General features: G+C 39.3%; 2 protein-coding genes across 2 annotated transcripts in view; one reads left to right on the top strand and one right to left on the bottom strand.

Annotated features, from left to right (window-relative positions):
- Positions 1-9,907, bottom strand: part of ENTPD1 (ectonucleoside triphosphate diphosphohydrolase 1) — a 58,038-nt gene extending 48,131 nt beyond the window's left edge. The window contains exon 1 of the mRNA XM_076338824.1: positions 9,806-9,907. The gene's annotated coding sequence lies outside the window, so the exon portion shown is untranslated. The remainder of the gene's footprint in view (positions 1-9,805) is intronic.
- A 2,829-nt stretch (positions 9,908-12,736) lies between these two features.
- The window catches only part of LOC143160375 (gamma-aminobutyric acid receptor subunit pi-like), a 49,035-nt gene continuing 37,509 nt past the window's right edge, over positions 12,737-24,262 (top strand). Inside the window, exons 1-2 of the mRNA XM_076338095.1 lie at positions 12,737-12,789; positions 21,075-21,163. Coding sequence (XP_076194210.1) covers positions 21,108-21,163 — 56 coding nt within the window. The 5' untranslated portion in view covers positions 12,737-12,789; positions 21,075-21,107. The remainder of the gene's footprint in view (positions 12,790-21,074; positions 21,164-24,262) is intronic.

Below are 24,262 nucleotides of genomic sequence, written 5' to 3'. Positions count from 1 at the left end.
TCCATGAAAAAAGTAGTAAAACTGAACTATGTGCATTTACGTCACACTGCAGAAACAGGAACATAAGTGTTCATAGTTCTCCTTTTTTTTCTTCTTCATTCTAGAGACTAGAATATGAATATTGCAGATTGAATACAATAACATAGCTCACTTAAAGAGTCTCCAGAGATGTTCCTATGAGACTGTCAATACTGAGGCATTGATGTAGAGTGCCATGGTGACATTGAGCACGTCAGTTAAAATCATAACTACTCCACATAAATTAATTTTTCAGCCATTTTTTTTGCTTAATTAAATTGTTTCACCAATATGTTAGTTTAAATAATGTAAGGTTATATCAAAACATTTGCTCCAGCAAGTAATCTTAATCTTGTTCCTGTAGTGCTAGCAACCCTCCAAACTCCAGCAGAAGGCTCTCCCAGTATGGTGACACTGGGCACAGCTCTGCCAGTACTGTAATGGGAAGGCTTTGAGATCTTCAGTCTCTTAACTGCATGTGGCATATGAATAATTCCCCTGCTTAAACACAGCTTGGCCAGCATAAACAGCGTTGGCACTTGCAACGCTTTGCTTATGTAGTGTACAAATCTAGAAATATTGCTAAAGAGCTGGTTTAAAGCTAACAATACGAACATATTAATTACATGCAAGTACTTTTTTTTTTTTTTAATGTTAACATTATTCCTAGTCTGCTCCCTTTGGCCTGTGAATGTTTTTACTCTACAGCTTCCAGGTTTTTTTTATGCCAGTATGCTGTGTTTACCTTCACACACAGTAGTAATGTACTGCTTGTGTGTTTGAATTCGATTAATATTTAGAAAAATCTTTATGACAGTAACAAATATAAACAAGTTTGGCAAAAGTCTTAAAAAAAGAACCTATGTAACTTGAAGCAAATATCTATTTAAGGTTTAGCGGTAGTTGTTTAAAATTCAATTAATGTTTAATTGACAGTATTTAAGCAAATAAATAGCTCCCCTGACTTTCTTTAGGAAGTTTCCTTGCAGGTGTTAAATTTCTTGGTGTATTTCCAGGCTGCAGTTCTGTTACTCTGAATTCTCACTTACGTTACATCACTGAAGAAAATGGCCTATACAAGGCCCCGAATACTCAGTGTGTCGTATTTTGCCTACTCAAGTTTATTACACTAATTTCCCAATTTATGATATTAGTCATCCTCTCAAGTCCCTGCAAAATAAACAACTGCAAAAGTACTGTTTCATTCAATGGGAACTCTCACAAGAATATATTAGAAAAGAGCCCAATTTTATTACATCATAGAGATGTTATAATGGAAAGAAATTACTCTCTAATAAAATGAGTTTTGTGGTGGAGCTCCTGTAATTAGTAGTTTCATTTCAAGTGATATCCACTAAAATCTAAATGATGGAATTAGTTTTCCCCATAGCTTAGGCAGTCTTTTCATCAATACAGGCAGAAAGGTTAATTTCAATTTTTTCATTCTAAGTTAAAGAAAGTTTTAACAACATGTTAACTGCTTGTACTGCATAACTAAGCCACAGTTTCCTTTAGCGTTTACAGACAGAAATCCCACTCTGAACTACCCAAACACCCATCAACATTCAAACAAGCAGAGTTATTCACGTAATTCAGAGAGCTGATTAGATAGGGGATATGTAAACACAGCTACAAGGAAATACTTATAATTATATAAAGCTCCTGACTGAAATAAGCCATGACACCTGTAGGTAACATTGGCTATGAATTGAACTCACCAGCAGTCAATACTGTAGAGAAAGATTCATGTTTTACATTACTCCACGTATTTTCAACATCAGTCCATAGCGATTAAACAACTTTGTGTCAGTAGCTCGTCATCTGTCCTGCTCCTGCAGGTATATCACCCATTTTCAACAAAGGCATGGCAGTGTTTTATATAAACCATATACATTACATGAGCTGGTTACGTATGCCAGCATGCTGACCTTGGACTCTTCATGGCTACCAAGTCGGCAAAACCCTTACATCCACCAGCTCCTCAGGAAAGGCATTTTCCTTAAAAGCTAAAACAATTGATCTTTTCCTGGAGTTGGAACTACCGTCCCTGGTAATGATAATCCCCGCACAACTTGCCTTGGCCAATCTTTCTCATGAATAACGTTTTTAAATTGTTATTTACAGATACTGCTGTATGCACCTCACCTGAATCAGGCCTTGTTATGTTGGTCTGTAATCAGCGTGAGCCGCACGTCCTCGGCTAGGAGACTGCAAGATGAAGGCACGTTTGCCCTACAAAATCAGGAAGGCTGCAGAAGCAGAAGAGGGTTTCCCTGGGTTTGAGGACGGTACCACACTGCCACCCTCAGCAGGAACAGCAAATCATCATTTATACAAACATTTTCCTCCTTTCAAAAGGGAAAGGATCGAATGATCTTGAATTTGCTTTCAGTGAGTAATAAACCCATCTCCCATCCACTGTGCGTGTCACTACCATAAGCAGCATTGCACTTTTAGGAAATAAAAAGATTAAGTACCTGCGCCAGTAAAGTTTGCTGTGCTCTGCTCAGGCTCCTCTTGAATATGGGAAGACAATAGGTACTGATGAACTGATGAGCAACTACAGTGGTAAGAAGCCTGTCTTAATTCCTAACGAACAGCTTTGATGTGTCTTTTTCATAGACACACAGTGATTGAAAATAAGTCAGAACTGACTGATTCTTCTTTTTCTGTTGTATAAACACATGGAAACACATACCTCCAGGAAAACCAATATTGTATAGCATATAGTTGATATTAAAATATTACACTAGATGTTTTGCTGACATAATGTACACTTTAGAAATCATTATCCTCTGTGCTTTAAATACTATATATAATCTCACTTTCAAGATAACTCTTGAATCAGCTCAGCAGAGCACCAGAGCACATGTTTTAATTAAAGTATTCATCTTGGAATCAATTGTGATTTCTCACTCACTTAAGTAGGTGCCAACATCTGTAAAGAAGTACTGTGCTGGTTTTGGCTGGGGGAGAGTCAATTTTCTTCACAGTAGCTGGTATGGGGCTGCATTTTGGATTTGTGCTGGAAGCAGTGTTGATAACACGGGGATGTTTTCGTTACTGCTGAGCAGTGCTGACACAGAGTCAAGGCCTTTTCTGCTTCTCACCCCACCCCACCAGCGAGTAGGCTGGGGGTGCACAAGAAGTTGGGAGGGGACACAGCCGGGACAGCTGACCCCAACTGACCACAGGGATATCCCACACCATATGATGTCATGCTCAGCGTATAAAGCTGGGGGAAGAAGGAGGAAGCAGGGGACGTTTGGAGTGATGGCGTTTGTCTTCCCAGGTAACCGTTACCCACGATGGAGCCCTGCTTTCCTGGAGATGGCTGAACACCTGCCTGCCCATGGGAAGGAGTGAATGAATTCCTTGTTTTGCTTTGCTTGCATGCGCAGCTTTTGCGTTACCTGTTAAACTGTCTTTATCTCAACCCACGAGTTTTCTCACTTTCACCCTTCTGACTCTCTCCCCCATCCCACACGGCTGTGTGGTGCTTAGTTGCCAGCTGGGGTTCAACCACGACAGTACAAACTCTCAATTTCAGAAACATTAAGTAATAGCTTTCACTTATTTCAAGCCCAGATCCTTTTTCCTCCCTGCAGTCTGTATATTTTAATTATTAAATTTCAGGGCACAAAATAGTGCCTGTACACACTTGATTTCCTGTCCACGCTTATGTCTGCTTTGCTCTGTAATGAACATTAGAGACTCTTCAGTAAGACATAGGCAGATATGTAGCGGTGTCAGAGGTGTAACCTATGAATAAGAGTGTGATATTACAGAATTTTTTTGTCTAAACTCACATTTTCATTTTCTTTTCATATTTCTGTCTTACAAATTGATCAGAAAAATAATAGCCCATAAGAAACTGGGTAGGACAGAGTAAACTAGGATTGCAGCTTGGGCCAAACCCCTCCAATTTCATGTTTGTATTTTACTGTAAACCTAAAATGTATTAATATACTGTAAATGATGTTTTCCTTAAAATTTGCTGTTTTACATGATGGCAGTAGATGAACTAATTTAAGTAATTTTTATTCACAGAAAGCAGACAGTATTCCATATTCTGTTTCACCTCCAGGAGGCAAAATTTCAAATTTCAAGGTTCACAGCTACCCAAAATATTTAGTTTATATATATTTCAGTAACTAAACTACAGAAGAACACCTATTGAAGAACTGATTAACTGTTAAAAAGTTACCCCTTCTTTTAAATTTTAGCTGTACAAAGTGTAATAACTTTTTCTACTTTGTTTTAGTTTTTAATAAAATTCCTGAAAAGTTCTTTTACTTCAGCGATAAGCCTGATGCTTCTTCAAAAACGTCAGCACATTAGCAACTGAAGTTATCACACTTAATCTGTATTGTCAAGAGACTAGACATTGTGTAATCATACTGTCATTACAGAGCTGACAAAACCTTAACTCTTATTTCACTGTTAAAAATCACTAATTCTGCAGCTTTAAGTTCTTTTTCAATCTAGTTGCTTAGGGAAATAAAGTGTATGGTGTATATGTGCATATATGCTGATATATTAGCCTGTAAGTTCCCAACTAATTACTTTTGAATGCATGTATTAATTTGTCTCAGGTTTGATAGATAACTAGTCTCAAATATATTGAATTGTCCAAAGTTTCATGCAAATAAACATGGAAAGAAGATCATATCTTTTAGTGTAGATCAGATCATCTACCTTCTCCCCAGAAGAAGGGCAGAATCCTGAACTTAACCTTATCTGGCCCTTAAAGAGCCCAAGCTCCAGGGGAGAGTTGATGATACCCCAGTCGCAGGAAAAAGCATCGGCACAGGCACCTTTTTAGACACCAGAGATTGCAGCCATGGGCCAAATACAGAAACTGTGTTTTCATAATCTTGCTCCTCATAAGTTAAATATTACAGATAACTCCTATTTTCCAGCTGTTTACTGTCAGCCTAGACCCAAGGGTAGAACATTTTGCCCAGCTACGTTGGTTTTCCAGGCTCCCCCTTCAATGCAAAGCCATAGTATTCCTATGGCCTGGGAATTAGATTGTAAAATTGACTGTATACAACTTTATTACTCTGCTTTATCATAATGTAAATCAGACCAGGAGATTAATAATAATTGCTTAACTTGAACTATTAAAGGATGATTTCTAATCTAAATTCCAAGCCTTCAGTATAATACACTTAAAGAGCAGAAGAGAAGAATGCAGGACAGAAGCAGTGCTATAGAATAACAAAAAGCAAAATAATAAAAACCAAGCTAAAAAAAGATTTGGAATATACTAAAAACACGCCAACTTTTAAAAAACGGTGTTATTTTGAGGCTCTGAGCCTCAGCACTTCACATCCCAAGGACCGTTCATTTAGTAGGCTTGAATCGAATTCTTTGCTGAATTCATTAAAAGAGACATTGAAGATAATTCATTCCCATTTCATCAATGACTCTGTGATTTTCAATCAATGTGGCAATTAAGGCCACTGTAGATGTTGACTTGTGTTAACTTTCACTAGGAGATTTTTGTATGTCACATATACCTACAACTCTTTAAACTGCCTTTGGCATTTTCTGTTCTCGGAATTATTTTTTCTTCTAGTTTAATAGATCAGACAGATAGTATATCTTTTGAATTAAAAGAACTCCCCATGCACTCCTGAGGAAAATGAAAAATGATTTGAGCATAATTGCATACTTCTCACATCGTCTTTTTGCAATTTAAAACCCTTTAGCCCCAAGAATAATGTAGATAACAGTTTTTCTGTGAAAATAAGGTCCATTGTTACCCAGATTAAAGTTTTACTCCTGACTTAAATAGGAACATGAGGAAATCCTCTTTCATGACCTGAAGTTCAGATACGTTAAGCTGTGACAGCAATCTGCCAGCCTCTCCTGAAGTTTTTAGAACATGGATATTTAGGCTTAGGACTGGCAACCTAGTCCAATATTCTGTATTTATTCCATTCTCTTGTCAAGTAGCTCTATAATCTGCAATTTCAAAGTCACAGGCATTGAGGCACATGACCTCCACCCGTTACACAAGTGAGTCAGCCTGAGGAAGGCCAGAACATCAGGATACCCATTTCTTTATATGGATCTGAAACTATCAATCTAAATACCTCCAGGAAAGCAGGGATATAAATATGCACCAGTGGTAAAATGAAAAAAGTCTTATGATGTTTTGTCTTGTGAAGACAGGTCTCAGATGAGATTTTTCCAACATTGTGTTCCTCTAAGTCTGCCTGGACTATATCACTCTGCTTACTGCAAACTATAGCAGCCGTTTAACGCTGAACGGATTGCTTGTGTCCTCCAAAGGACTACTGACGCAGCTGGTGAAAAATGCCTGTCACCACCTTTGCCTGGACACTTCCAACTTTCCCCTAGCTAAGCTCCTAGAAAAAGCCAGATAGTTTATTTTAAGTGCATAGTTACTCAAAGTAAAAAATATTTTTTTCTGGAAATTTTGCTCTAAAACCTGACAGCCTTGCAAAGAGGTATTCCCAACCGAAAATGATGTTGCCATCACCTACTTAAAATGAGCTTGTGGAGAGTTCAACTTCACCAGCTATGGGCCTGAATACTCCTTATGGGTTAGTATTTCTACATAATGGGGGTTCATACGCAGTATATTCATAAGACAGACTTAAGTGAACATTATATTTTAATTTGATAAATTTAAGAGATCATAATTCAAGTGACATTTAAGAGGCTATTATGCCTTGCTATTATTCTCCTTTCATAATTTTACAGTAAGTGAAAGCCTGACAAGTGCCTGTAAGAAACACTTTCTCCATATTCATAACTAATTTTTAAAAGAAATATTGATGAACCCTTTTGTGTTTATACATAGCTACTAAGCCTTAATAGTAAATAATACATTAAAGTCTACATTTAACAACACAAGTAGGATTATGGGGTAGTGCACAGCCAACTATAGAAACAAAATTTGTCTTAATAGTTTCCTCAGTATGCTTTTAAAACTGTTAAGGGTACATTAATAGTACTTTTTTTTTTATGCAACGTCTCCCTAAACTTTGGCTCTCTAGTGTCATTGATATAGAGTATAGTGGAATAAACTAAGCCATAAACAGATTAAGCTGTGTGGTACATGTTGACAGCACAGCGCAATCCCATTTGGGCTGGGGGGGGGGGAAAAAAAAAAAAAAAAAAATCTTTTCTGTGAAAGCAGAGTTTCAGTATTATGTCATCAATTCTTTTAGTCTTGCTCAGATTACATAGTAGGTAGGGGTTAAGAAATGAATCTTTGACGTATTCTTACAGTTTTTAGCATGCCTCATGCAGAATTGATGATAAAAATATGATCATTACATTCATGATGACTGGTAGCACCTTTAGGTAGGCTGAGCATGGACAGGAGAAAGTGCAGAAAGTGACACTTTTCTAACCGCTACTTCTTTCACGAGGAAGCGTAGGAAAGGTCCAGTAACCACTCCAGCTTCTCTTTGGTGAAGACAAGTCAACCTTCCCCCAGCAATTCAGCTTTACCTCTAGGACTGCACAACAGCAACTCAGCAAATTTGGCTGGCTGGACAGTTAGAGTGAGCCTGGTGCCTCAGAGCTCTTCCTGGTCCTGCTTACAACTGGGGCTAACTGTACTCCAGTGTATTTATCTTACCCCATGGCCAGGCCAGAGAGCTCACAATGCGTATCATTAACGTCTGTACAGCTCCATGAGGTAATGGGGACGGTGAGAACTGCTTCTTGATGTCTCAGTAGCACACTTGTTGGAGGCTTTTTGTTATTGATAGCTGAACAGGTACATTCTGCTCATGATGAAAAGTGAGCATTTCAGGCCAGTAAAAAAACCCCTATGAAGCTACGTCTTTCAAAACAGCAGGAGACATCCCAGCCAGAGGCTTACACATTTCCACTGTCCTACTGATAAACTGGAAAATGGTATGTGATACAAGACTAGCACAAGCCTGCCTGTTCTTGACAGAATCAGTTAATCCACCTGGCCTTTCAGGCATTGACAGCATCATAAAAAGAAAATCAGTTACCCGAGATAATCAAATCCACTGTCTTCATCTCAGCTTTCCCATTAATTTAATCTAATTCTTGAGTATTGACATTATTCCGGGCATAATGGAAACATAAGCACTTCATTAAAGCCAGCACCTGGACGTATTCAATAGTGTAGCAAGAGCTAACAAACCTATGACAAATGCAGCCTTGCTGTTATGAATCAACTGACAAGTGGTACAGCCAAAAATATGTGCTTCTCAAAACAACCTTTAAAGAAACGGTGGTTTCAGACGAAGGTGCCTTGCTCCCGGGAAGGTTTCACCCTGGAGCGCTTTGTCACTACATGGGAAGAGTAAGGTTAGCATAGTGCCTGAAAGTCATGATCCGAGCTGAAGATGTTGAGGTGCAAGATGCATCCTGGCTGCCTGTAACAGCATCTTTCAAGGTAACAGAGCCATAGTGCTCCAGACTGAGAGGTGGGGTAGGAGGCCCCAGTTTCGGTAAGAACATGCTTTGATTGCAGCACATAAGTAATCCTACAAGAGGTCAGATGAACATTAAAATAACCCATTAAGCCTCACTGACTTCAGTGAAAAAAGCAGCAGGTAGTGAAATAAGAAGTTCACTTGACAAGTAAAGGCTTATCAAGAGGAGAAAAATTTCAACCCAAGATGGGTCTAAAACAAAATGAAGACATCCAATACTTAATAAAAATGATTGTGTTTTATATAAGCGTGGCTCTTGCTACAGGTAGCATTCAAAGAATTCGTTGTGTGACTGGGCAACAAGATACAAAAAGGGAAGATATGAGCTCTCAAATTCGAGCCATTTTATATTTTCATTGTTTTCCGCTCCGATAATCTGGAACGGTTGCAGAGTATGTAGCCCTCAGGCCACTGAGTATTATTATAATAATTTAAAATGCAACTATTCATGCAGTCAGTAGTAGGTATAAGAATGTAGACTTTCATGGACAAGCATTTCTATTTGAGAGTAGATCTTAGCAGGCATTAGAACACTAATTGACTCATCCTCTGCTTCCCATATAATTTATCGTAATCAAAAAACTTTTTTCCTCCCCTAAAGAATTCTAAAGATGGAGCACATTTTATGGTGTTATTTTCATCCATTACATTCACTGGGACACTGAATAATGAAATAGAGTTGTTCATGGTAATTTCAAATCCATACTCTCCAATTAGCAGATTTTGAAAGTCCTCAGCACTGATATTACCTGTTACCTCACTAAAATGGGAAGATTTAAATCAAATCTATTGATCAGTGGGTGTTTTCTCACTTTTTGCTTTGCATTTAGCTTAGATACAAAATTGTATTATTTGGTCTCATTTTCAGGTCCTCACTCAATACTGCATTTATTCAGAACTCATTTGGTCAGGATTCCAAGCATTTGCACTTACATTTATATGTCCAAAATGATATCCATTAAATGTCAATGTAATCAAATTAAAAATGGGGACATTTTGGTTTATGATACACCACATTGCCAAGTATTTTATGTATCAATCGATACTTAAGTGATAATGCTAACATTGGCTTATTTATAAGGGTTATGTGTTATTGGGCAAGGAGTTCAAGCACCTAAAAATCTCACAGCCAGCCTGCTGATCAGAATTTAACATATCTTCAGGAATCCCTGGGATACCAGAAGTTCACTATGTTTTCTATTATTCTTGGCATTACAGCTGTTGAAAGTCATTACAGATTACAACGCTATTTAATCAGTGCTGCCGATGTTACAACAACGCTCTGTGGTTACAAATTGTAAGCAAAATCTACTAAAAAACCAACTTACCCAACATGGGCTCCAGTGCAGATGCAGAGGGCTAAATGCACAGAGGCGTTAAATGATTTCTTACCGCGGGCATCCAGATTTTGTGTGTTTGAGGAGTCTTTTCTGCAAGTTGTTCTCTGAAACAATTTCATTACTCTTTACCAGCCTGTGGATGGAGTCAGCTGATTTTCCCAGTTGATGAATGGCTCTATTCAAAGGCTTAAGCTTTGGGTTAATAATTGAGCCGTCCCCTTCTGGGGCTAGCTCAAGGGCAAGTGGCAGGTTCGGTGCCTCAAAGGCCCCACTGCTGCAGGGAGTGCAAAGGGTACAAGGGTTTGGCAGGAGCTGGCCCTCGGGGGGACAGGTCTGCTTCTGTGCATGGGCACACACTCAATTAGCCAGTTGCTGATAAACTACTACAGCCCTTACTGGGGGTGCAATAGCCCCAACAGAAAATAAAGTGAGAACCATAGGCACTCTGAAGGACCAGTATAAGCTTTAGAAGAAGAAACCAGCATAAGCTTTAGTTTTATATTAACAGGTTTGACTGGCAGCCTTAATATTTCAGGCCATGGTAATTAATTTTTAGCACTGTCATTTACTTGCTTGTCTCCAGACACTGCCCATGGCCCAGGTGCTGTTTCAGGTGATCTGGAGTCCCAGCGACTGCCACTGCTCAGGGCTCTTGTATGGAGAGAAGGATGTACGCTGCCCAACACTTTCAAAAGCATCTCAACTGTCTTAAAGCCTTGAAATTCAGACAGGTGCTGAATTCCCACTTTAAGATATTATTTTTCAGAGTTCTCCATTTGAGCACTGTGAACTGAAACAAGCAGCAGCACATCAAGGCTTTGAGTTTTCAGACAGAGTATTTTCATTCTATTTAAATTATGACTTGCAATCAGTGGGAACTTGAAATAGGTTTTAAGAAGTAGGTAGAAAGAGATCCCTAGAAATTTAAGGATTTCTGATAGCGTCCATTAGATATAACCTGTGCTTGGAGTACTATTGAGAGTAATAAGTAAACATCAGCATTGCTTCTATGCCAGTTGGTAATAGAATTGTCTTTAAAGCTTTTTTCTCAGTTCTAATGCTATGAAATGCTACGTGAGACCAAACTTGCTGATTCTCCCACTTGCAGCTGTTCTGCAATAGAAACAATCAGGGATTTTTTCCCCACTGGGTTTCAAGCTTCTTTCTGCTTGACTGATGAATGAAAGATAAACACTATACACGTTACACAGTTAGACGGACTGTTCAAATGAGATATCGGGGGGAAAGTACCCCAGAGCAGGCACACTGAGCACGTATTCTTGACTTATAATTGGATCAACATTCAGCATTTGCAGGGAATACGGGATTTTACATTTCTCTAATTTCTCCTGCCCACAGATGCAGTAACAAATAAGAGCTTTAGGCAATAACAGTAGCAGAAAGGCGCACAACAGTAGGGGAATGTGCTCCATTTTTTGTCATGGAGAGATGTGTTTTTCCTCTCCTGTTCTGGGCCTCAGACCCTCCCACGTTCCGTAACGTGGGGGGAGCTTCCAGTGCAGTCACAGCAGGCACGTGGTGTTAAAATAGCCTCTTGTAACAACATGTTAGTAACTAATTTAAAGACAGAAATTAATTTAAAGGTAGAATTTAATTTAAAGTTAAGAAAAAGGACAAGGGGTAATGGTTTTGAACTAAAAGAGGGTAGATTTAAACTAGATATAAGGAAGAAATTTTTTACATTGAGGGTGGTGAAGCACTGGCACAGGTTGCCCAGAGAGGTGGTGGATGCCCCATCCCTGGAAACATTCAAGGTCAGGTTGGACAGCACTCTGAGCAACCTGATCTAGTTGAAGATGTCCCTGCTCATTGCAGAGGGGGTTGGACCTTTAAAGGTCCCTTCCAACTGAAACGATTCGATGAAAAAGCAAACAACACATGCTTACTTCTGACATGAACTGAGACCAGCATGTGCTAGGAAGCAAAATCTGAGAGTACTTGCTGCTAGAAGATACAGGATTGGGACCTCTCAAGCCTTTGCCTTCCTCAACAGTTGTCAACTCTTTCATCCCAAAAAGCAGCACTAATAGTTGAAACCGAAATCATCAAAATCATCATCTTTCTCCTCCTCCACAGCTTGGACCAGCAATACCGTATTTTAGTACTGGTGACAGTGACCCTGTCAGGAAGGCTTTCCCCCCCCCCCCCCCCTCCCTTTTCCTCATATCCTAGCTACAGGCAATGATTTCTGATAGCAGATCTTAAACTCTGTCAGAAGCTGCTTCCTCTAACACAGCCTGGGTTGGGAATCACATTCCCTAAGTGGTTTCCTTCATCTTGTGTTGTGGGGAATGGCGTTTCCCCAGAGAAAGCGGTACTTTCATCTATCTGCAAGCTGCAGACAGCTCCTGAAGTGAGAGGTCAGACAGGAAAGTAACATCTGCAAAACTAACATTTTTCTTCCAGTCACTTCTAGAAAGACTTGAACGGTGTTACCTAAAGAGGCCCAGAACATTTCCACATCAGAGAACAAGGGTGGATGTTTCTACTCAGGGTAGCTGGGATGCGACAATTGCAAGAAGGAAAACAAGGCAACAAGCAGGAAGTTTTATGCAAGCTCTGTTACAGAGGCACGGCAAAAAAAGAAGCAGTGGGAAGTGCTGCCACTGAGTTTTGTCTGGCAGGGATCCCTCACCACTTCTCTCTCCAGCATCGTTTCCCCCAAACACACTAGACACTGAAGAGGGGTGTAAGTGAGAGTAAGCAAAGGAGGAGTGGCAGGGAAAGGACAACGCTGCTTAGAGGCACCTATGGGGGCTTCAGCTAGCAGTAGCGGAGGGGGCCTTCTCCCACCGCCGCCCACTCCTGGCCGTGGGCGGGCTCGAACCCGCGGTTCGGCGGCGCGGCGCCCCCGCAGTCCTCGGCCGGCTGCGAGGCTGCACGGAGGCGGCCGCCGCGCTCCGTCCTCCGCCCGCCGCCGCGGAGGGGCCGCGGCCCGGCCCCGGCTGCAGGTAAGGCGCGTTGGCCCTCGGGGAACGCGGCACCCTCCCCGCCGGGAGCCTGTCCCCAGCACCGCTCCTTTCCTGGGGGGACTCTTGCCTTCCCTTCTCATTCCTCCCCCTCTGCTCAATTGTTTTAAAAAAATGTTAGTTTTTCCTCTCTGAGGTATTATTAAGATGCATTCTGCTGGATTAAAATAAACACAGAATAACTCAAGTTGCCATTAATGAAATAAGTCAAACCTGAGAAATGAGTTTCCCCCCAAAAGCCTGCAAAAACTTGTTTTTAAAAACAGTGAATGGCACATGGAGAAACTTCTCCCAGAAAGATAATTTAAGAGCCAGCTTCCATTTTTTCCCCCAACTCCCTATCAAATCTGCACATCTCACCTCAAATGAATATGTAGATTAACAATGTGCCAGTACTTAAAAAGATGTACAGTATTTGAATGAAAATAGATGGTGTTGATTAAGCCTGGTGCTGGGCATTGAGTCATGATGAAAGGAAATATTTGAATTAAATAAAAGCATCTTATTTCTCTAGCAGGCTTTTTTCTAATTATAAAAAAATCACCTGCCTTACACATAATTTCAATATCTATTCAAACTTTATAAATAGGGCTCTTAAAGGTTGCTCTTCATCATGACACAACTCCAGGTAATTCTAATGACTGTCATAGAATAAAGCTAAAGCAGTATATACTTAAAAAAAAAAAAGAAAGATCCTGAAACAGTCACACACTTACCACATGGGAAGATTAGTTAAATCTGCATTTAGTGGAAAAACTCTGAAATACATGTTTTATTGAAAAATGTCACATACTTTCAAAGCTCCTCTTGTGATTTCCTCTTAGACTGAATTCCCGCTGAGTGTGAGCTCAGTTCCACATCTTGGTCAGAACAACTCCTCTGACTTCAGCCGTGGCAGGTACAAAAGCGTGCCGCTGAGCCCAGGACACTGAACTTTGAGAACATTCACACTTTTGTGTGGCTGTACAATTAAAAGCATTTCTTCCTGTGATTATCATTTGCTAATATATGTGTTTCTAGGGAGTAATTTTAATTACATGAATTTGTGCCAGTTCGTTTTAAATGCAGAAGCTTCCTAGATTGTAAAAAACCTAAACTGCTTTGAAAAATTATTTTCTCCTTTTCCTAGTCTTTCATCCTGTTGCACTGCTCAAAATGGTTAGTTTGTAAATCTCCTGGTTACAGGACACTTAGTAATTCGGCGAGGAATTACAGGCCCCAGACTCCAACTGACAAGTAGTTGTTTGGTGACTAAGTGTCCCAAGAAAAATAATACTTTCTCTGGAGGTTTACAGGCATGCACAGGAACAGTCAAAACAGGAAAAATCTATGGTTCAAATTCATAATTCGCATGGAAAACAAGGCATCACTGGGGCATATTCCCTCCCTTCTTCTTTTCCCCCCAAACAAGCCTTTGCAATTGCAAACAAAGTTAATTGCAAACCAAGGGACTGATTGGCTGTCGTAAATCTCAGAGGCACATTGCAAAATATTCAACGAGGAGAGAAGATGGATATGGTTAAGCCTAATCTGCTACTGCAGGGCTATTATTTTTCTCCTCACAGCCTCAAGCACATGTTCAGTGACACATAGCGAGATGTCCCTCATTCTGCCATGGCAGAGGCTGCGTGGAGGGAAGCTGCAGGCAGATTACTTGGGTCCTGGATACTATCTACAACATGAGAATGCTTGAGCAAAGCTCACAGACATCAGGGTCTGTGGGGAGACTCTCCTCCAGGTTAAGAGCTAGAAGATTCTAGCTCTGTTAGCTTTCATAAGGAACAATTATTTAAGCTGGCATCAGAAAGATATGATTTCACTTGTCTTTTTGAATCAAGTTGTTACTTTCTTAATCTGAACCAGCATAGTCTATCCAACTTTCTGGATTTTCAACTATTTATATTAATCATATCTGTTTTGATAGTGCCCAAACAAAACTGTGGCTCTATTTTGCTATGGGCTATAGAAACAAGTTAGCCTGGTCTGTGTAACTAGCGAAGTATGGTATCAGTGCTGCAGTAGCTTGTATCTGCTTTCAACCCACACCTGTGGGTGCCCTTTAGAAACTCGGTGACCTAAAGTGCTCACCCGGGGAGCTGCCAGGTCTCAGCTGGGAGATGGGAGACCACCCAAGCCATCAGTGTTAGCCATGTAAAAGCTGTTCGCACCTTCCTGCAAAGTCAAAACCTTTGTTAAGGTGCCTTTGAGGTTTCATTCATCATTTGCAGCCTCTGAAGGCTGTCTGCCTCTTTGACTTGACTCAAACACGTTCATTCTTTAAACTACATGAAAACTGAGCACCTCCCTGCTCTTTGCTGCTCTGGTGTAGCCACACCAGCGGGCTGTGACTTGTGACTGTCAAACACAGACTGGTGTGGCAGGAGGTGATCCCTGTTTGTGGGATTGGGCATGGGAGGACCTTGCAGTGTTGACATACACCTTAAAAAGCCAGTAAAAGTCTCAGTTTTTAGAGACCTGTAGTTTGGTACAAGAGGATTCAAACATTTGCAGATGTATGTAGAGGTCCAGCTGCACAGATAGCAGAACTGGGATGTACAGAGCAAAAGATTTAAGTTAAAGAGGTCTCTATACACATATAAACAACCACTAACCCCATACACTTCTGATTAATTTGGATAATTACAAATGGCAATAATGATCAACCATGACTCAAACACCACTGACCTGCTGGACTTTTGAGTGTCAGCTATCTAAAAGCACATTTAGGAACAAGGTGGAGATAAGTTATTTAATCAGTTGCCTTTTTTACTAGAAAATAGCCCGTGTGGCACACTTTCTATAGATTTTTCAACAGATATGAGCAGAGCTTGTAGTGAGTGCTATATTTAAGCAGTCACATGAACACATTCATTTATTAAAACCTATTCTGTGAATGTTTATTACCGCATCAATTTCTGTACATTGTTGAAACCTTTCGGTTCAGTGTTATGCTGGATGGAAGCAGGACATCTGACACTTGTTCCATGAAAGTAACTCCTAGAATTGTATTGCCATCCTAAACACCCAGTTATAAATCTGAAGTTCATTTTCCAGGAAAACTGTATAACATTAACAACATCTCTGCCAGTTAACTTATTTCTCAGTTAACCCAAGATACATACTAATCTATTTAAAATGCACAGAGTGAAAACAGATAAACATATAAAATAATCCTATTATAGGTTATGTAAGTTACTCTAAGGCTTTGATGTTTATGAAATTGATAATGCAGAGAACTTGGTGAGAAATACAGACCTCAATCTAGAACAGCAAATGTCTCTAACAATTAGACAGTATTAATATACTTAATACTGTAAGTAGTAGGAGCATACTGCTAGTCCTTACTCATTTTGTGGTTAGAAGTACTGATACAAAAAAAAAAAAATTAAAATGGCTGCAACAATGGATTTCTTTGACCTAGCTTATGACCTTCCAGTGTATTTTGAGGACAGTGATTTTACATGTTAACTTGTATATTATTCGGGATATTGAAATATATCACTGAGTTGTTGCTGATATAGTCTGAAATCTTGCCATGCTAATTTAAATTAAAAAAAAAAAAGAACCTGTTTGTCATACAGATTTATTCAGGATCATTTTAAAGACTCTCATACAGTGCCCTATACTTATATAAGCAATGTTTAATTGCGAAGTTTCACTTACAACTCATTTTGCTACACCAGAGAAACAGATTTTCATTTCTGGTGAACCTTAAATTCATTCTACTTATTTTAACAATGTGACCTTCTGCTGTTGAACAATGTCTTTGACAAAAACATCTCAGAACTCAAAACTTGAGAAAGATGTTGTACAGAGCGGAGCAACTTCCTGAGTGTTTCAGTGAGAAAGTGACATTTTTCAGCTATTATTTGTATTACCTGACACATGTGACACGTGCTCTGATCAGAACATCAGAGCATAACTGGAATCCAGTATTTCACTTTGAACTATTGCTAGATGTATCAACAGCAGAAACTTAACATCCATCCAATTGCTAACACAGCACTGCCACCACAGATGGCCGCTGTACTGCCTGTCTCTGCAAAGAAAACATGACAAGACAGCTACTTTCCATGGACCAAGTAAATCTAACTTTGCTTACTTGCCTGAGGAGAATTTGCATGGTTTATGTCCATGCTAGGTAAGATCAGATGTGCCTAGGGTTCAGAAACAAGCCAGCTGGTATGCCAAGAGCCAGCTTGTCAGCCAAATAAGAGGGTGCCCCTTATAATAGGATGCAGACACATGCATTGGTCCACTTTCATCAGTCAATTCCCCAGTTAGACCTGGAGTTTTGCTGCTGCTGGGTTTTATTCCTTCTTTGTAATTTGCCCCATAAAAAAAACAAACTCTTGCTGCTTTTCGCTCAAGCCATGCTCTCTGCAGTATTAATTGATCTTAACATGAAAAATAATGTGTGAAAATTTTGTATTTTCTTCTCTTTCATGATCTATGTATTTTAGGGAGACTTAAAAGGTATCATAAAACTAGAGCTATTATAGACAGGCATCCAGATTAATACGAAGACAGACAGCATGTCACTTTATTCCACAAAATGCTATCAGTCAGTGACTAGTGTCAATCAGTTGTGTGCAGTTGGCTTTTCCGAGTGATGAGCAAAAGTTACTCGTTGTCCCTTTATTTTCACTTGTTGCTTGTGCACAGCTGAAGGGTGATAAAAATTATTCCCTGTGCAACTTGGAAATAAGAGGAGTAAGGAAGACTGCCCAGAAGAACTGGAGAAGCCGATGAAGATGGCAATATAGTGTCAGGTGCCAGTTTGCTAAAAGCAAGGGCAGGAGTGAAGAATGAATAAAGAATCTGGAAGTGACAGTGGCATTCTGGGGCCATATCCTGTAGGAGTTTTTACTTTTTATCTCTCTGCCTCTCTACTTCTGAATCTTATCTTGTGACTGCCTTCCCCTCCCTTTCCCCCACTGTCTCTTTAGTATTTTCAAGTTTCCATCATTTTCCCTCCAATTGGTTCATATTGATCTAACAACCAGAGGATGGAGTAAAGAATATATATGTATAGACTCATTGGCTGTGCTGCAGTTGTAGTGGACAATGCAAGTAGGACAATGCAGAGCAGGGGAGGTAGTTACACTTCTTTGGCACTCTGGCTGAATCCCTCCTGAATTTCTAGCTGCTTCTCAGTCAAGCACTTAAAGACGCTGTCATTCAACAGTTTGGATTCAGAAGTCAAATGCAACTGCAATGATAATTCAGCTTACACTATCTATAAAACCATTACTGACTTTTTATTTTAAGATAATTCTACACGCAGTTTTAGATGCCTGCAACAGCAGCCATGGGAATTCAGGCATATGGCCACTACCATATGACAAAGTGTCTTTATCTAATAATTTTCAGTCTTTTCCATGTGTTCACTTGTGGATAAGATACTTCAGTATAACAGGCATGTCATCCTTTGATTCATTCACACAAAATTCCCTTCCAGTGAAATTTTAAGATACTGCTACTACCTCTGCCAGCTCTCTGCCACATCCCATTTCAGTCTTGGAGGTTTGTGAAACTTGCATAATTCATTTTTCCTCTCACGCTGAAGATAATAAATCCTGAATTCCCAGAAGAAATGCCAAAACATTAGATACTATTTTACAGCCCTAATCTGATCCGATTCAAAGGCGGAAGTGTTGTTGCCTCATCATATGGGAAACCGGGGCAGATATTTGTTACCTTCGCATCAATTACTTAATGGTATGTTTAGAACATGAAGATGTGTCAATATATGCACAATAATCTGGACAGCATGTAGTCTGCCTGATAAAACCAAATGGCTCGATATTCCATAGAGAACAGGTTATGTATATTTTTCTAGGCTCTGGGAAAGAGGAAAATATTACCGGTCCTGCTGAACTAGTTTTAAATACCAGTAGTTAATAAGGTCTACATATGCAGGAAGGAATCCTGCTGTGAGCGTATAGCATTTGATAAGAAATGCACGACAGAGGAAAGGTCCAGATGTGCAAACTGTGCCAAGAGGCAGGCTTTTCAGTGGAACAAACCAGCTCAGTAAGCCCCATTAAAAAAGGACAGCAGAGAAAACATGTGCGTGCATGCAAGCGTGTATGCGCATGCAGCAGTGATTTATATATCCAGCTTAAGTATTATCTGTGAAACTGCTTAAGACTTCAACAGCTACCCAATTCTATTCCTTGGCTGGCACGCGGTGTCCCTTTGCAGTGACGGGCTGCCAGTTGACACGGCAATTAGATCTCTTGATTAGTAGTTCTTATACAGAAATAAGAGCTCCTCTCCTTCCTGTTATTTCCATGCTCTCTCTTCCTGAGCGTGCAAAATTCATCCACGTACCATAGAATGGATTTGACCTTTCATGTGTTACAGACTAAAATTCTCCACCCCATCCCCCCATAAAATTGCTAAATTGGATGTTGGTTAAGATCTGAAAGCAAACCAGTTGCTTTAGAAAGAGATTAGTAATCAACCCATTAATTTTGATCTTCAGTACTGTAAAAACTAAAACCAGACAAGTACAGAAATATCCATAGGTTTCCTTAATCTGTTTATAAAGGATCTTCAGACACATTAGGAGCTCATAGTAGCAATTCAAAAGCTAAATATAAAAGAAGCTTTATGAAGTACTTATAAAGTCAGTAAGAGGTTTTCTGGGAAACCAGAAAGATAATACTTATTTTTAGCATATTTTCCTGTGAGATAAAGACGGTGAATGTAGAAAGTATCCATCCAAACCCAAAATGAGATACGTAAAAAGAGATCCCACGATACGCACCAGTGGTACAGAATCAGCATTTAGAGAGCAATGTTCTGACAACACCATCTGCTCATTTGTGCTGTATCTTCCTATTACAGGCTCTCTTAATGTCTCATGCATGATTTTCTCTGGAAGTCAGTAGGAGTGTATGATTTATTTTGACATTAATATTTACCAGTCTGGTGTACTCTTAAAGTATCCAAGATGCTGAGAATTTTTACTTGTTTAAAAAGCCATTGAAATGGCTTTCATTTTTCTTTGGAGACATTAACAACTTACTTTGTCACTTCACCACTGTTACATACAAGTCAGATACCCTTCACACTGCATTAATTTAAGTAAATACCACTAGTGTTGCTCTTACTAGAACTATAGACTGAAAGAAAAATTACTTTGGGGTAAAAAAGTTGGCTAGTGTTTTGCATTGATCACTAAAGGATGGTGAAACAAAGCTTCAAGTTGTGAAGCTTCAAATTCTTTACTGTTAGTAATTTATTGTGAAATTAAAGTGCAAGAGACTCCTGCAAAATTCATTCTGGACATGGAAAATAGTATTGTTTGATTGCCCCTTTGTAAAACCTACAACAGCTATTTCATTTGTATTTATTAATATTTAACAATAGTCTTGCAGATTCTGGGTAGGTAATGTTCCTGTCATGTAGGGTTTTTTAAAAGTTTTGAAGCAAGTCTTAGAAATAACATTTCAGTACTTCGATGAAATACAGCAAAAGTTTGCACAGTCTGTGAATTTCAGATCTGTTGCATGACTGCATGAAACTATTGATTGATACTCTTTTCATCCAGAAATGGATTACAGAGCTGACAGATTACTTAAAATAACCCTGATGGATGTGAATCATACTGACAAAAGCAAAGAAATCTCATTCAGAAGAAAACATCTTGCCTCAGCCAAACATTTTGATGAATGTGGATGGTTCCATATGATTATTTATATACAGTCAAAGGATCTTTTTTTAATAGCTACAGATAGAAACAAATGTCAATTTTCCTCATTAACAAAAAGCTCACCAAAGATACATATCATAGGTATTGTTACTACCCACGTACCAGAGACGTTGCTCTCAAACAGCTCTGTGTTCGGAGATGGGGTTATGTATTTTCCATTCAGAGGAGCGCACTGATATGCCAGAGATGCACTCATTTACAAGCATGAATAGCAGAGACAAAACTCAGTGTTTATGATTCTCCTGCACACGATTGCATTATTTTTCAAAACAATTACTTTTCCTAATATTTAAGGGACAGATGCAAAAATGAAAGAGCTGTAGTATACTGCAATGCAACTTCTATCGGTAAGTTAAATTATTGCTGATACCATGTCTTTTTTTTAAGTTTTGAGGTTTTTTTATTGTTGTAGATATTTACTAATACATTTATAGCAGCAGTTATTCAAGATACAATATCTTTAGTGTTGAAAACCTTATGAAATTTGTATATTTGAAATGCAAATGTGTTGTAAAACATTACCTCTGCGCCTTTTTTTTTTTAGGAGCTACTGGAACTTTTGAAACCATACCTGACAATGTGCAGTCTTAAATGTTGCAGTCTCAGAGCCCTTTTTCTATTGATGCTGTGTAGGTAAGAAATATTTGTTAAAAATATTATTTCTTCAATATATGATAATATCAGTTGGTTTATAATCAATTTACTTATAGTTAGAAATATATCTGACCAGGTAATGAAGCCAAATCTACTTGACAGTTGAATCTTGCCTCTTACAAAGATTAAACCACCTGGATATCAACAACAGAAATACCAGCTATTAGGAAGAAAATTAACTCTATCCCAGCTGACACCAGGACAAGGACTGAACTCCTTCAGGAATCATCTCACCTGCCAGATTTTTTCACTGAGAAGACTGATTGGGGGGGTGTGGGTGGGGGTGGGGGAAGAAAGGAATTTAACTTAAGCAAATGATCCTTCAAACGAAGGATTACTGTGTAGAGAGTGTGAATATTGTATCAGATGCTTAGCAAATTAAGAAGGGCACATGGTCCTTGCCTGGAGCATAGTACCTTGCCCAAGGACAGAAGCACACAGTCCACCTAGATGTACTATAAGCTTGAGGTAGTAAAGTCATTATTGTGCATTCATTACTAAAGGAGTGTGTCTTAAAAAGAATTACCTGTTTAAAACATTGTCGTCTTACTCCCTGTTGACGAAATTATGGAGTCTTCAGGAAAGCTGAGTTGTGTTAAGCGGGAAGGTGAAACTGATCCCTTCTGTGTACAAGTAACCCTGCTAACAGTGCAGTTGCCACGACAAAAAACTTAAGATAGAAACGGAGCACTTAAAATATATTCCTTCGATAAAAATGGGGAAAAGATTATTCTTTATAAGTAATTCTAACAAGAAAATGCAAGCATGGACAGGTTAAACATTGTCACTACCACCTTTAACGGAAGTATTTAAAGTCTGTTACTCGATTCACTGTGTAGAATTGCCTAACCTATTTGGTGTCCCAGTAAATTCCTCAAGATAAGGTTCTGCCTGAGCTTTAGTTCAAGTGGGTGTGCAAGCACATGTTTAGATAAAGCTTCCACTTGGTTGTGAGAGCAAGTGGAACAGTCCCCTGAAAGGGAGTTTAAAACATCCATCTCCCCCACCTTCTCCAGTGCTATGAAGACATCTTTGTCCAGACACACGCTTGCTCTCATTCCACCTTCCTTCCTTGTCAGCTGTGACTTGCCACACTCTATAATCACTGGATGATTCATGGCTTTGCAGTAATAAAACACAGCTAAGAGACCAACAAAATTTCAGAAGCACCTAACTAACAGGGAGGCAAAATTCCCTGAGAAGTTCAGCCTGCAGCATATAATTGCCTTCATTATTATCAGGCAGACTTTGTGAATCCTCCCTTACAGCTTCACACGGCTAAGAGTATCCGGAAGCACAGACAGTTAATTCCCGTATAGTACCCATGGGAGTTATGTGCATGCACAGCACCTGTTTACCTTGGACAGAAGTGCACAGCATTGAGCCGATCCGGTCACGTACCCAAATCCAAACGCAGGCTGAGAAGCAGCTCTGCCCCTTGGCTAGCTCACAGCCAAGACGATGCTTAGGTACACAAATGCCTTTTTCCAGTGCACAAATCAGGAAGGTATGGTGAAAGTGCCGTTTAAAACAAAAACTATCCTGCCTGGCACTGAAACAGAGAAATATTTCTGAGCAATATCCAAGGACTGAGGTGCACTGAGGCAAGGGTGAGGACAGCTCCCCCAGTAGCCCCTTAGATATTCCACTTGTATAAACCCTGGCTAATGTGTGAAGAGAGTTTCCTCTACTTTGTACTTTATAATCAATAATGGTGGTGGTTGTTTTTTTTTTGTTTTTGTTTTTTTTAAGTTTAGAGACAGCCAGAGCCTCATCTTCCCTATGATATATAGAGGACATGATCCGTCACAACGCACATGCTAACAGTGTCACACCAGGCTATCAGACTCCACCTTACTTTCTAGTTCTCCCTTCCTGAATGACATTTCTTAACTTCACTTTCAGCACTTGACATTAAATTACATTACGATCACATCATAGACACGCATACTAAAATCTATATCCAGGGGATTGCCTGGATGGTCACTTTCCCAGAAATATTTTTATTAAGAAGTAGAAATGAAAAAATTGAGGGAAATTTATTAGAGTAATCAATAGAATTTACACTTCAAATCATTATCAGAAATAAGCTTAAGTAAATATCTGATCCCAAGAAGGGCTCCCATTTATTTCAGGAAGTGTGTTTTAGATTAAAGAATGCTAGCCTGGGTTTATAGGGTCAGATCCAGAAAATTCTGCGGTATGTTTATTATTGTTTTTGGCCGAGTTTAAGAGCAGTTACATTATTTAAGTATTTGTTCCTGTATCTGGTAAGTAGTAATGTAATGCTACTGTTTCAACCTCACCAGTTAACCAAAAAACCGTGACAGTACTGGCTGTTTTGAAGCAGAGAATTAATCAGTGATGTAGGTGATTCTGCTGTAGGTTATCTACAAAGACCATACAAAAGCCTGTATCCTTGAGCACATCAGGTATGAAACAAGAAGTTAACACCTTTATTTGCATCTGTAAACCCTTCGCCTGTCAGTGGGTTGCCTGAAAAAAGCTTTTTTCCCCTACTTTTCCTGAGGGGAGTGTTTCAAAAGCTTGCTCAGACTGCGTTTGGCATTTTGTTTCTCCCTTCTCTCAGTTCTAAGGTGTTCTGCCTCTTTCATGATACATAACTTCTGACAAAAAATAGCCAGGAAAAATATCCCTGTACATATGTCTAGACTGTACTTTTGTTTTAAGCGGTGATATATACTACTGCTTAGGGCAGATGTTCCCTTTTCCCCCTCCAGTTACCCAATTCTGTTAAGACACTAACTTCAAAGTATCTTGAATAACAAGCAGTTGTACCTTCCAAGTTTAGCCTAGCCTGTAAAAATACAAGTTTTTGAGCCATAAGAATAACTAAGGAAATTAAATAATTATAATTCAGCTTTTATAAAGGCAAGCATAGGTCATTGAACCTGAAGAGTTTAAAACATGTATTATATATTGACAGCCCAGAACAGATAGATATTTCCAGCTGCCAAATAAATATACATTGTTTTCTTCCATAAAAGCCTATTCTCTCCTCAGTGGCTGGAACAGCTGTTTCAAGGCAATTCCATACTTAGATGCATGCCAGTATTT

The sequence above is a fragment of the Aptenodytes patagonicus genome, chromosome 5 (genome assembly GCF_965638725.1).
Source record: "Aptenodytes patagonicus chromosome 5, bAptPat1.pri.cur, whole genome shotgun sequence".
In the NCBI taxonomy this organism is placed as follows: Eukaryota; Metazoa; Chordata; class Aves; order Sphenisciformes; family Spheniscidae; genus Aptenodytes; species Aptenodytes patagonicus.
Note: the sequence above shows the minus strand (reverse complement) of the source record. Positions and strands in the feature narration are given on the sequence as shown.